The sequence below is a fragment of the Natator depressus genome, chromosome 6 (assembly GCF_965152275.1).
Source record: "Natator depressus isolate rNatDep1 chromosome 6, rNatDep2.hap1, whole genome shotgun sequence".
Taxonomy (NCBI): Eukaryota; Metazoa; Chordata; order Testudines; family Cheloniidae; genus Natator; species Natator depressus.
The window spans coordinates 72435076-72449454 of NC_134239.1; the positions used below are offsets into that span (position 1 = coordinate 72435076).

The 14379-nt window shown below is 48.1% G+C and overlaps 1 protein-coding gene and 1 long non-coding RNA gene across 3 annotated transcripts in view; one reads left to right on the forward strand and one right to left on the reverse strand.

Annotated features, from left to right (window-relative positions):
* Window positions 1–14379, reverse strand: part of LOC141989271 (uncharacterized) — a 212319-nt gene that overhangs the window by 160983 nt on the left and 36957 nt on the right. The gene's annotated exons all lie outside the window — the stretch shown is intronic.
* PLCB2 (phospholipase C beta 2) overlaps window positions 1–14379 on the forward strand; it is a 70973-nt gene that overhangs the window by 29902 nt on the left and 26692 nt on the right. For both annotated transcript variants that reach the window (XM_074955715.1, XM_074955716.1), the window contains exons 6-14: window positions 1990–2043; window positions 4421–4496; window positions 5143–5243; window positions 6082–6248; window positions 7098–7244; window positions 8336–8493; window positions 10649–10731; window positions 11244–11328; window positions 12849–12999. In XM_074955715.1, the coding sequence (XP_074811816.1) occupies window positions 1990–2043; window positions 4421–4496; window positions 5143–5243; window positions 6082–6248; window positions 7098–7244; window positions 8336–8493; window positions 10649–10731; window positions 11244–11328; window positions 12849–12999 (1022 nt within the window). The remainder of the gene's footprint in view (window positions 1–1989; window positions 2044–4420; window positions 4497–5142; window positions 5244–6081; window positions 6249–7097; window positions 7245–8335; window positions 8494–10648; window positions 10732–11243; window positions 11329–12848; window positions 13000–14379) is intronic.

Genomic DNA, 14379 nt, shown 5'->3' on the forward strand with positions numbered 1-14379 from the left:
CCTTACAATGTGTATGATAATCAAGGTGGGCCATTTCCAGCATAAATCCAGGGTTTAACAAGAACGTCTGAGGAATGGGGAGGGGGGTAGGAAAAAACAAGGGAAAATAGGTTACCTTGCATAATGACTTAGCCACTCCCAGTCTCTATTCAAGCCTATTTATATAACTTAGGCTTGAATAGAGACTGGGAGTGCTGTCTATACTGGTGCTTTTCAGCGCTAAAACTTTGTCGTGCGGGGGGGTGGGGGGGTTTCACACCCCTGAACGACTAAAGTTTTAGCGCTGAAAGTGACAGTGTAGACACAGCTTTAGCCTCAGAGTTCTCTCTCCTTGCCTCAGGGGTTTTATGACAATGTCTTTTAACACTCAAGTGTCTGTTTATAGCTTAGTAAGTTTCAGGGTTTTCAAATTGCTCCTGCCTTTTGTTATATTGTTTGACTAATTCTGACTCTTTTGCTATTTGCATAGCTGTCGCTAGTGTTAAACCTCTCTTCAATTGTAGCTGCTGTGAAAGGTTTTTCTCTGCTAACCCAGTAACTACTAGCCTGTCTCTGATACTTTCATGATTTGCATTGCCAAAAATCAGTTTTCAGCCAATGTATGCACAGCTCTTATAAAACATTCATTATTTTCCCCCTGGTTCTTGAAGTCTCTGGTGAAAACATGCTCTTTCATAAACCACATTTCTGAGCTATAGAGAATGCATCTAACATAGCCAGAACCCTTTCATAGTGATCTCCATGACTGTCTTCAGTAAAGTCAAAGGATTTAAGATATGCTCTGTCTGCTTCCCCATAGCATATATTAGCAAAGATCACTGTATATCTCCAGTTTCTTTGTGGAGTTTTTTGCAATTCAAAATCTTGCAAAATACTGCTTTCTTTCTGTCCACTGGAAAGGTTTATCAAAGCTGAAGTTCTCTGGGGCACTGAAGAGTGGCATATTGATGAGGTCCTGCAACCTTTGTTGCTGTTCCTTTTGTCTGCAAATCTGTTGCTGTTTTCCTTTTGTGTCTGTTCTTAATTTACTACTGACACCTTGTCATGCTCCTGTACCAGATGTGGACTGGTCCCAGAACTTGCTTATACATACCAGCTATGTTCATCATAAGATCCTTTAATGCTCTGCCTGATATGATTGATGGTTGTTAAAAAAGGGATTTTTATGCACAGTGCCACCTAGTGGCTGAACGGCATAATACAATTTAATTTAGCATGCCCATTACAGCGGGGAAAGGCTCTGTCAGCTCCCCATTTACTGGCAGCGGGGAAAGGCTCCAGCAGCAGGGAAAGACTCAGATGTGGTGTGCTTTTCACTGCAACATGCAGCTACACCTACACTACATACCACTGCCAGTGGTGTGTAGTGTAGACATAGCCATAATGAGAATGACTGAAACCAAAGTACACAGTGAGCCAGTTAAGCATATGCTTGGTATTATACAAAAGCAATTAAATCGAGAGCCCCAAGAGTTATATCCAGGGAAGATTCCCTCCAGCATCACATTAGCCCTGACACATACTGAGTCTTTCTTTCCAGGACTGTGTCATATTATTTAACTGACCACAGGGATCATGGTAGAGCAACAAATAAAACCACCTCTCTTAGGTGTTTCTCATTTCTCATTGTGGTACAGAAGTATTTATATACTGTGCTGACTGCCTATCTTTGTCTGCCTCTTTCCCAGAGTGGGACCAAACCTCTGCTGGTGGGTAGCATCTCAAAATCTGCCAGACCTAAAGAAGAGCTCTGTGTAGCTTGAAAGCGTGTCTCTCTCACCCACAGAATTTGGTCTAATCAAAGATATGACCACCTCACCCACCTTGTCTCTCTCATATCCTGGGACCAATGCGACTACAGCAATGCTGCAGACAGGACTCTATTTGGCAGTTAACGTCTGAGTTTCTTTCCCTCTCCCTGAATCCTGGTATATGGGGTCTGGAAAGGTTATACAAGCATGTTCTTGTCCAATCTGCTCTTTTTCACAGCCTGGTGAAGCTGAAGATGCAACTCAGTGCTGAAGGAAAAATTCCTGTCAGGAAGTGAGTACAGGCATTTACATCTCATTGTGCACCCAGTCAGGTTGAAAACAGAGCAGGTGGGTGAAGGGACGAGAACCCAAGCTGGCTTTGTCTGCCTTGCTGCACCCGGAGTAAGACATTACCTCTTAGGGATTCTGGTCCTTCCCCCAAGAAGAGGGAAAGGGACTTCTGTCTCTTCTGGCTGTCCCCAGAAGGGGGTTAGGCCATGGGGGGATATGCCTTGGGAGATCCCATTAGCAGGGGCTACCCTTCTACTGCAGTAAGAAGAACCCTGGGATTAGCCTTCTGATTTCAATTAGAGTAGAGATCAACAACCAGGTCTGGTCTGGGTTGTATAAAGCCTCATTTGTTGGGGTTTTGTTTTGCAAAGCCAAGGCTGGGTAAGATCCAAATCTCATTTTAACCACACTCCAAAAGCTTAAGGGGTTCTGGTCCTGGTCCATCTCTAAATGAGCTTTCTGCCTGGCTGGCAGCAGTGCTGGCACGCCTGTGTTTCTTACTGCCCTCTGGGAATTCTGAGCTGATTTGTTCTTTAATTTTTTTCCCGTTATCTGTGTATAAAATCTTTGGGCCTTCTCCCCAGTTTATCCCAGTTTAATACCAGTGTATCGCCACTGATTTTAGCAGTTACTCTGGATTTACACCAATGCAAGTGAGAGCAGAATCGGGCTTCAGGCCCTATTCCCCCCGTGTCTGTGCTTGTGCTGGTGCAGTGATGGAGGAGGTGGTTCGCACTCCCCTTCTCCAAAGCAGGGCTACTTTAGCTCCTGGTGCACACCTGGGCAGCCATTGCAGTAGTGTAGAAATGCTGGGACACAGGACTCTCCTGACTATGCCCCCAGCCCCTCCATGGCTCCCTTTACACGCTTCAATGGGCCCTCCTGCAGGGGAGCATGGAGCTGTCTCTGCCTCTTAGAAAGGGTCTCTTATGCTAGAGATATTCCTCGCGGGCCTGATGACCCCTTTGAATTGGTTTAACTGGTGCAATGTAAAGGGGCTCTAACAGAGGGTTGATTTTCCCCAGTGATGTATAAATTCTCTTCTATATTAAGAGTAAGGGGCCTCATGGACACTTTCTAAGAAGTTTAAAATTGCCCTGAATGTACGGCTGGGGCAGGGCGTTGGGGTGTGGGAAGGAGTGTGGGGTGTGGGAGGGGGTGCAGTGTGCAGGAAGGGGCTCAGGGCAAGGGGTTGGAGTGCAGGAGGGGTGCGGGGTGCAGGAGGGGGCTCAGGGCAGCGGGTTGGGGGCTCAGGGCAGGGGGTTGGGCGTGCAGGAGGGGATGCATAGTGCAGGAGGGGGCTCAAGGCAGGGGGTTGGGGTGCAGGAGGGGTGTGGGGTGTGGTAGGGGGCTCAGGGCAGGGGGTTGGGGTACAGGAGGGGTGCGGCAGGGGGCTCAAGGCAGGGGGCTAACGGGCTCAGGGCAGGGGGTTGGGGTGCGGGATGCAGGAAGAGTGCGGCCGGGAGTTCAGGGCAGGGGGCTAGGGGGTTCAGGGCAGTGGGTTGGGGTGTGGGGTGCAGGAGAGATTCAGGGTACGGGCTCTGGCCTGGCGCCGCTTACCTCGAGGGGCTCCAGGGTGGCAGCGATGCGCAGCAGGGCTCAGGCAGGCTCCCTGCCTGCCCTGGCCCTCGCCGCTCCCGAAAATGGCTGGCATGTCCGGCAGTGGCTCCTGGGTGTGGGGTGGGGCAGGAGGCTCCACCACGCACTGCCCTCAACTGTGGGTACCACCCCCAAAGCTCCCATTGGCTGCGGTTCCCCATTCCCGGCCAATGGGAGCTGCGGTGGGCGGTGCACGGAGCCCTCTGTCCCCCCTCCCCAGGGGCCTCAGGGACGTGATGCTCCCCCAGAGGCCTAAGGGACACTTCTGGGAGCGGCACGGGGCTAGGGCAGGCAGGGATTAGCCCCGCTACGCCACGGGGCTGGCAATCCCGTGGGCCGGATTGAAAGCCTTGACGGGCCAGATCGAACCCGTGGGCTGTAGTTTGCCCTCCCTTGTCCTATAGGGTCCCCAGCAGAAACTAAAGTTGGCCTTGGTTGGGGAAACCTCTGAATTGAAGCAGCAGCGGAAATACCTCCTGTAAAATATTAAGTCTAGGTCCTCATAGGTATTTATGTATTGATATCAATGGGAGTTAGGCCCCTAAATACCTTTAAGCATTTTGTACATAATATCTCACCATGTATCTATTCTTTTTCTCTCTGTGAACCAGTTTTACATTCACCCTTTTGTCCCTCTCTCCGACTGTAGCTCCCCAGTACCCCACCCCATCTTATCCCACCCTCTGACTGCACCTGCCAGCAGCCCCAACCTCTGCTCTCTCTCACTGCTCTTCACAAATTGTCATTTTGCAGGCTCTAACTGCCCTTCTCTCTCTCAGTATTTTTCAGATGTTTCCTGCAGACAGGAAGAGGGTAGAAGCTGCATTACATGCTTGTCACCTTCCAAAGGGCAAGGTGAGTGACTTCTTGGCATATTCAGAGGTATCCAGAGCTACAGGATAATACCTTCCCTGGCCCTGACCTCTTGACCATGATGTTGCTATCCCTAAAACAGCCCCAAAGAGGTAGACTTCCCAGACCAACACTCTAAATTACTGTGAAACTCTATAGTCTGTACCATGTTGTAGCTTTACCCCGTCCCCAGCCATGATGACATCAATTATTATTATTTCTACTACAGTGTCACTGAGGGCCCCAAAGAGCTGACAGTCTCAATAGATAAGGTAGACAAAAGGGAAAAAGAGGCACAGAGACTTGGCCAAAGTCACTCAGCAAGTCAATAGTGGAGTCAAGAATATACCCCGGATATTCTGAATCCCAGGCCACTGCTTTATCCACGCAACAACTGCGCCTTCCCAAGGGACACCAGGGACAACTCACAACTACCCCATTGAAATAGCTTCCCCCAAACCATCACAAATTACTTGCCCTGTTCCTCTAAGCAATGTCTGATGCTCTGTGTGCTAATTCACATCACCACAAACAGGGATGCTCCAGGTACTACGAAGCAGGGCAATAGGAATATGGGCAACTGGCTCTAATAAGGAAGTGATGGCAGACATGGGTTTGCAATACTTGCGAGCTGCGGTTTCATTTTCAGAATGATGCGATCAATCCAGAGGACTTCCCTGAGAAAGTGTATAAAACCTTCCTGATGAACCTGTGTCCCCGTCCGGAGATCGATGAGATATTCACCTCTCTGTGAGTCTTCCTCATGCTGCAGGGGCAGGCTTTGTTTCATGAGGGGAAAAGACAGGCAAACGGGGGACAATAAAGGAGGAAGATACGGTACAACTGAAGCAAGATGACTGGGGTGTATGAAGTGACTTCATTCTCAGTCCTGCTCGTAATGTGCAGGTGTCCGCTTCACCAGTGGAATTGACATGCTTACTGACAGCCTCAAAAGAGAGGGCAAGGCCTGGCAGGGGTACGGAGACTGATCTACCCTCTTCATTGCTAGAGGCGGTCACAGGTCAAGGCTGAATCAAATGGGTGGGAAGTGTGCACTGCCAGTTTCTGCACTTGAACCTGTGCAGTGGACAGGTAAAGAACTTTAGACCATGATTTTCAGAAGTGACCAATGATTTTGGGTCCCTCTGTGTGCAGGTGGCCAAGCTGGTGAAGGCTTAAATGGGTTTGATTTTCAGAGGTAAGTGCTCAGCTCTTCTGAAAAATCAGGCTCCTTGATAGTTTCTCAAGTTGGGCACCCAAAACTTGAGGCACCAAAAACCATTGATCACTTCTGAAAACCTTGGCCTTGGTCTCCAATCTGTGTAACCTTTAACCAGCACTAAATACGCATAGTACAGAAATAAGATACAGAGAAGAGGAAAGGGTGCTGCAAGGTAGAGGAAGTGAGAGAGAGCTTGAGCCTTCAGAGAAAAGAAGGCCTTCTAGGAAATGGTGGGAGTCCAGAGAGATGGGCATGCACAGCCAGCTGCAGGAAGGGTTAGACTGCGTCTCACTGCTGTAAAAGAGGTTTTCCAGTAATACTTAAATACGTTCCCTCTTCCATTCCTCTCTGATTCTCTGCCCTTAGCCATTCGAAAGCCAAGCCCTACATGACCAAAGAGCACTTGGCAAAGTTTATCAACAAGAAACAGCGAGATTCCCGCCTCAATGACATGCTTTTCCCTCCTGCCAAACCAGAGCAGGTGCAGGGCCTGATAGAGAAGTACGAACCCAGTGGGATTAACATCCAGAGAGGTGAGTCTTGTTCAGCACACTGCCTCTCTATCATTCCAGTACTATGGAATCATCTCACACTGCACATTACACTGATGCTTAGCAGAGTGTCTGGAGCAGCCAGTCTAACTCCTGCAGGCCCCTGTGTTTCAGCATTACCCACCGGCAAGGGAGCCAGGCCTCTTCGTTTCACTTCTGTTTATAGCAGAGGTGGGCAAACTATGGCCCGCGGGCCGACCATCCTGCCCGGCCCTTGAGCTCCTGGCTGGGGAGGCTAGCTCCTGGCCTCTCCCTGCTGTCCTGCCTCCCCCGCAGCGATGCCGCCTTGCGGTCAGCAGGGCTGCAAGCTCCTGCCGCTCTGAGTGGCATGGTAAGGGAGTGGCAGTGGCGCACGTGCGGCAGTGGAGAGCTTGGGTAGGGGGTCTTGGGGGGCAGTCAGGGGACAGGGAGCGGTTGGATGGGGCGGAGGTTCTGGGGCGGTCGGGGAACAGGGGGGGTTGGATAGGGCGTGGGAGTCCCGGGGGGGCCTCTCGGGCGGCCAAGGGGTGAATAGGGCCAGGGGGGCAGTCAGGGGACAGGGAGCAGGGGGGGGTTGGATGGGGGTGGGGTCCCAGGGGGTGGGTTTGGAGCAGGGGGTCCTGGGAGGGGGCGGTCAGGGAACAAGGAGCTGGGGGGATTGGATGGGTCGGGAATTCTGAGGGGGGCAGTCAGGGGGCAGGAAGTGGGAGGGGGCAGATAGGGGTTGGGGGCCAGGCTGTTTCAGGGGCACAGCCTTCCCTACCCGGCCCTCCATACAGTTTTGTAGCCCGATGTGGCCCTTGGGCCAAAAAGTTTGCCAACCCCTGGTTTATAGCTTTGTTTTCCCTGCAGGGCAGTTGTCGCCAGAGGGGATGGTCTGGTTCCTCTGTGGCCCTGAAAACAGTATTGTATCACTGGACAAAGTGGTGCTGTACCAGGACATGACCCAGCCACTCTCACATTACTTCATCAACTCATCACACAACACCTACTTGACAGGTATCTCTCCACTGGATGAAACACCAATACCAGGGATCTTCCCCTAGCTTCAAAGCAGGTGTGTTGCACCAAGCACATGTACCGACACTGAAGATGGGTTTTGCCCCATGTGCCATATATGCTGGGCAGCAGTCGGGCAGTTTGTAAGGAATCGACCCATTGGTAGGGATTTGAAAAGAAAAAGTATACTCTGCTCTTCTGTAGAAAGGGCAGGCCTGGGTGACGCCAAGCAAGGCAAAAGTACTAGGGAGATCAGCGTAAACACTCAAGCCAATGAGTCACAGTCTCCTTGTGTCTGATGGATTCTTTTTTGGGATGGCCTGTAGCTGGGGTGTGATAGGGCATGTATAACATTTCCAGTGTAGGAAGGGTGAGCAATTCTTTGTCCTCAAGCTCATAGCCAGGGTCTTTTCCCATCACCAACTCCATCACAGTGCAAGATTATGGCTTCATCATCTGACTGTATAGACAGGCACGGGTATTCTTGGGATGTGAGGGCAGGTTCCTGTCTCTCCTAAACATCTGGCCAGGTGTGTGTCTCTCTCAGGAGTCCCTAGGCTGAGCAGATGTGTGCCACTCTTCACTGGCTGGGCATGTGCCTATCTTTGGGTGGAGGCATTACCCTACAAGGCGGGTATATATGCTCTAAGATTTCAAGGAGAGGCAGGTGTCCTGCCCAAGCAGCTGAGCAGGTGTATAACCCCATAGACTTGAAGGCAGATCCATACCCCTTCCCAACAGCTGGGCAGGTGTAGATCCCTCAGGAATTCAAGAGCAGGTAGTTGTGTGTCCCTCCCAACTGACTGGGCAGGTGTCTCCCCCGGGGATTGGTGGTAGGTGGATACCGTCACACCTCATCCCTCAATGTGCAAACGGTAAACACGCTGGTATAGGCCATGCTTTGAGGGAGGAAGAAGTGTTAGGTAGGGCTCCACTGCCCACTTACCTAAAATCTCTCTGAAGTGTGGAGTGCATGCTTGCCCCCGGTGTGCACAGAGCTGTTTCCCCTTCTTATTGCTCTCCATGCAGAATGCACTCACATGAATAATTGGCAAACCAGAGTCTCTTCTTCTCCTCCTGCCCCTCTCCAGCTGGCCAGTTTTCTGGCATCTCATCTCCTGAAATGTATCGTCAGAGCCTGCTATCTGGCTGCCGTTGTGTGGAGCTGGACTGCTGGAAGGGTCGTCCCCCAGATGAGGAGCCCATCATCACCCATGGATTCACCATGACAACTGAGATTCTCTTCAAAGTGAGGGATTGTCTCCACAGATTATTTGTCCTGATTTTGTACTTATTTCTGTGTACCGAGAGTGAATAGATGAAGAATGGGCAGGGGGACACAGGTGTATGGATAGACCAGCATATATTCAACAGGATGGCCCGATGTGTAGGTTAATTGGGGGAAAGTAGATAGATAAGGGGAAAGTAGCGGGGCTGTTGTATGGATGGGTCTGAATAGATGAGGTGAAATACTTGTGAATTGTCAGATAGGGAATCAGAGAGGTGGCTGGGGGGATGGAGAGATGTATGGTTGAATGGATGAGTGCCTAGTGGTTGGAGGGTTGTGTAGGTGGATGGATGTGTGTGTGAATGAATAGCTGTGTGAGTTCAGACAAATGATAAGCACCAGGCATCTTTTCAGAAGTCCACGAGGGTTAAGAGAGAGCCTTTTTGTCTTCTACAGGTTGATGTCTACAGCAGGTTTGTAATGTTAAATATTGGCACTGTGGGGGTAATTTCTTTTGTCACGACCATGCCATGGGAGTACACGATATGCATCCAGCAGAGCAGCAGCCATCTGGGATGTTGGTCGTACAGCTTCCCTGACTATTCACTCAAAGGCTCTACGGGGAAAGAGAGCCAGCCCAGGGTCACGCTCCATTGCCTCGTGAACTTGCTATTCACGCTGAAGGATTTTGTTTTAGTGTATTTAACCACATAAATTACAAAAACGGTGCATGGTAAAAGTCACAAGACTACACTCACTTCCCCTCAGTCCACTCGGGCAAAGCCCAGTTCCCACCAGACAGAAGCCAATTGTTAACAGCTCTCTTGTACTTAGTCTGTGTTTCCCCCACTCCCACACCCCGCATTCCTGCACTTCATTATTACCAAGACATATGAAAAAAAAAAACTTTCTCCTTCACTGCTCAGGTACCTTGACCTGTCTGTAATAGTTAGTGCTGGCAATTTCCCAGGCTACCTCTTTTGGTATCGTGGGGTTGCTTTTGCATAGCAGTTCACTACAGATAGGGCAAATAATAGCACAACTATGTATTGTGGAAGCTATAATTGCACATAAACCATGTGAATGAACCTTAAATTGGAATTAGAGCCTGTTAACACAGCATGAGCCCAGTTTTTAGTTTATATAATACACAGATCCCCCATCTCCAACCCCGTCCGTCTAATAGCATCTTTTGCACCCTCTCCTCCTCTGAACTTGTAGCAGCTGCCTTTGAAATGCCGCTTAAGTGGCCCCCTGAAGTGGCACTGGAGCCGCCTTCCTTAGAGAAAAACCGCTAGTTGAATCAGGGTTTTGGGGTTGCGGGGCAGGGGTTGCATAGATTGAAGTCATTGGGCCATATTCATCCCTGGCATTATGCCACTGTCTTCCTGAAGCTTACACCAGAGCTGAATTTGGCCCAGTGGATTGAACTCTGCAGTCCATGTACTATAATGCGGTATACAATGGATTGTATGATATCACTGAATGAATGGAGCAGGAGTAAGTGGGGGCAGATAATTACAAAGGAAAAAATCTATGCTCCTGGAACCTGCCAGTTCGCAACAATGGGAAAGAAAATAGAGAAAAGTTCATGGCAGTTTAATAGGGGCCTGGGGAAAATATTATTTTAAAAAATAAATCAATATTGTTGAGAACAGTTCCATGGCAACAGCATCTGGAATGTTAGTTACTGCTGGTTGCTGAGCATTTCCATTTGCTGTGCTTTTAGACAGTCAGGATCAAGAAGGATTTTACAGGCAAGTAAAATGACAGACAAATGGACAAATTCAGAGGAAGTATGTGTTGCAGTAAGTTGAGAGAGTTTAATCTGGCATCATTTACACCTTTTTTTCTGTCCCCCTCAGTGAATCTTACACCAAATTTAGTCTCCCTTTAGATACATTTACTTTTAATCACACCCATGTAACAAGATGTACACTGGCCCTCCTATGCCTTCTGCATCACCTCTGAATGTGAAGTATTGAGTATAAAAGAAGGGAATCCAGGTTGTACGTCACATGCTGAGAGACCAGACGAGAGGAGTGTGTGAAAAGGAAGTTTAGTCATGCCTGGAAGAGTTGCTGGAAGTGATCAACTCAAGAGATGTGAAAGCTGGGTGGCTACCTGTCTCAGGACACTATAATAATGCTCTGTCTGTCTGTCTCTTCTTGTTTAGGATGTCATTGAGGCCATTGCAGAAAGTGCTTTCAAAACCTCTCTCTATCCGGTTATCCTGTCCTTTGAGAACCATGTTGACTCGTGAGTATCCAGTAGTTGCTGGTGGGCTCACATCTGGGGAACTCACGTGAGAGAATTAACTTTTTGCTGTCTGAGAGGGGAGGTAGAAGCAAGCACAACCTCTCCAGCTGCCTCACACATGGTTGTGATTTCCTGGGTGTCTGAGCCTGGGAGTAGCAAGGTGAAGCATTGGAGTTGCAGTGTTAGAAGTTTTTCTTGGAGGGATCAGAGGTGGTTGATGCCGAAAGATGAGATGATTAAACCAGTGAATCCCATCTTGCCACTCCCATTCAACCTCCCCCAAAACGCCTAATGCTGGGGAGGTGATAGAGCAGGGCAGATGCTGTTAGTCCTGGAGAGGGGTTTCAGAGAGCCTGTGTGAGAGATCAGGATGAGGGGAAGTTAGGGTTAACTCTTTGGGCGGGGTGGCAGGGGCGGGTTTTGGGGGAAGGTGCATGGTGGAGGAGGGTTGGTTATGCTCTTTTCCAGACTCCATAGGTTCATGTCTCTTGTTTTATTGCATTATTCTTTAGGCCCAGACAGCAGGCTAAGATGGCTGAGTACTGCAGGACCATATTTGGGGACACGCTTCTGACAGAGCCGCTAGAAAAATATCCAGTAAGTGGAAGATGGGGGAGAACTTTTATTGGGGAGAGGGCATCATACACACAGGGATCACTCCTTGGTGCTGCCTGGTTCTGCCACCTGTGTGGTAATTTGGGGGGTCCTTTGTGGCAAGTGGGAGGAGGCTTATAAAGGCATTACAGTCAGTGAGCCTGGAGACAGAGGCAGTGAGGGCAGACAGCTGGAAATGGGGCTGGGTGCTGAGCAACCTGGAGAATGAAGGGTGAACTTTTCAACTTCAGGGCCAGATTTTTTGAAACTAGAGGCCTGATTCTGCTCTAAGTTACACCTATGTGACTCCTTCGACTTTAGAATCAGACCCCATATGAGTTGTGCATGTGAAATACATATGTACAGGCATAGTCAGATAAGTAACATATGCAGCTGCATGCACAGAACAGTGGAGTGCATGCCCAGATAAGTGATTGCACATGTAGCCCCCCAGTTTGCATGTACAAATGCATATTACCTTTGTGTAACCCCCATGCACATTACTATCGCTGTGCCATAGATATACATGGTGTTTTGCAGAAAAATAAAAAGACAACATCCATCTGCCAAATTGCTTACAGTCCACAGTACAGCAAGGAACAATAAAGGATGGCATGTGGGGTGTTGGAGGGTGGACAAGGTTTACAGCAATAGACAGGTTTCAGAGTAGCAGCCGTGTTAGTCTGTATCCGTAAAAAGAAAAGGAGTACTTGTGGCACCTTAGAGACTAACAAATTTATTAGCGCATAAGCTTTCGTGAGCTACAGCTCACTTCATCGGATGGATACAGTGGAAAATATAGTGGGGAAATTTTATATACAGAGAGATCATGAAACAATGGGTGTTACCATACAGACTGTAACAAGAGTGATTAGGAAAGGTGAGCTATTACCAGCAGGAGAGCGGGGGTTTCATGTTCTCTGTGTATATAAAATTTCCCCACTATATTTTCCACTGTATCCATCCGATGAAGTGAGCTGTAGCTCACGACAGCTTATGCTCTAATAAATTGGTTAGTCTCTAAGGTGCCACAAGTCCTCCTTTTCTTTTTACAGCAATAGAAACACACATGCATGCAGTGCCTCTTGGGAAGAATCATGGTAGGCAGACAAGATAGAGCACCTGAAAACCATATGTTAGTTGGATGGATACAGAAGGATATTTGGGTGGTCCTTTGAACGGTGCTGGATGTAGGCAGATGTGTGGCTGGAAACACAGCATGGCACAAGCAGGCACAAAGGTGGAAAAAGTGTGGGCTGTAGATAGAGAAAAGTATAAAAATAGTGTAGGATGCCAATGTAAAATTGGCAGCCAGATGGCCAGGATACAGGATGTGGATGGCACTGTAAGCAGACAGGTGGTTACAGGTACAGACGGGTGGATGGAGATGTTGAAGGATGCAGATGGCGCAGTGTGAAGGCAGACATGTGGATGGAGATGTTCACAGATATAGATGGACAGCTGAGTGTATGAGCTCTGTCTCTTTGTAGGGGAAATTCAATAAGGACTTTTCTCTGTTGCAGCTGAAGCCGGGTGTTCCCTTGCCAAGCCCTCAGGATCTCTTAGGGAAAATCCTGATTAAGAACAAAAAGAAACAATCTGCATCTGAAGAGAGGCAGGACTCCCTGAAGAAAGAGAGTAATGAAGCTACTGACCAGCCTTTCACTGTGGATGGTATTGATACTGGTACAATACGGAGTGGGGGAGGGGACTCATTCCACTCAGATGGGGTGGCCTGGCCCTTTGGAGAAAGTCCAAACTGGCCTGGTGTTATTTAAGACCTAATATACATAAGTTCAGGCACTTCAGAGTGGAGGATGAGGGGGATCAGCTTTTCAGAATAGAATTGTTTTCAGACACTTTATAGCAGTAATAGTGATACCAGAGTCTTAAAAGATCATGTTCCCAATACATTGCCTGGTTATCTGCCAGCCATTCTGCTTCTCGTGAGATGCACTGCTGCATATACTGGCTGTTGATCTGATGTGTGCATGGATAGGCTATATTGCCCTTGATTCCTGTCCTGCACTGTCACTGAGTAGCTCCATGGCATCCAACAAATACATCATGACATATTTCCTAACCATAAACGTTTTGAAGGCCTGTGCAACCTGCAGCTCCCCCAGATCTTTCATCTCTTTTGCATCTGACATTTGGAGACCCCAAGACAGAACAAGTGAGATTTCAGCCCATGGACCCCAAGACAGAACAAGTGAGATTTCAGCCCTATGTCCTAATAAGGAGGAAAGGATGGAAAATGATAAAATACAGGGAGGATCTGATGAGAAACAGTCAATTATGTTGAAAAAAAAGTCCCATTCAATTATGTCATGCAATAGGGGACAGCCAAAAAATGACAAGTTTTTAAAATGCTTATATACCAATGCTAGAAGTCTAAATAATAAGATCGGTGAACTAGAGTGCCTAGTATTAAATGAGGATATTGATATAATACACATCACAGAAACCTAGTGGAATGACGATAATCAATGGGACACAGTAATACCAGGGTACAAAATATATCGGAAGGACAGAACAGGTCGTGCTGGTGGGGGAGTGGCACTATATATGAAAGAAAGCATAGAATCAAATGAAGTAAAAATCTTAAATGAACTAAAATTGTACTATAGAATCTCTTTGGATAGTAATTCCATGCTTGAAAAATAAGAATATAGCAGTAAGGCTATATTACAGACCACCTGACCGGGATGGTGTTAGTGACTTTGAAATGGTCAGGAAGATTAGAGATGTTATGAAAATAAAAAACTCAATAACAATAATGGGGGATTTCAACTACCCCCATATTGACTGGGTACATATCACCTCAGGAAGGGATGCTGAGATAAAGTTTCTTGACACCTTAAATGACTGCTTCTTGGAGCAGCTAGTCCTGGAACCCACAAGAGGAGAGGCAATTCTTGATTTAGTCCTAAGTGGAGCACAGGATCAGGTCCAAGAGGTGAATATAGCTGGACCGCTTGGTAATAGTGACCATAATATAATTAAATTTAACATCCCTGTGATGAGGAAAACTCCACAGCAGTCCAACACTGT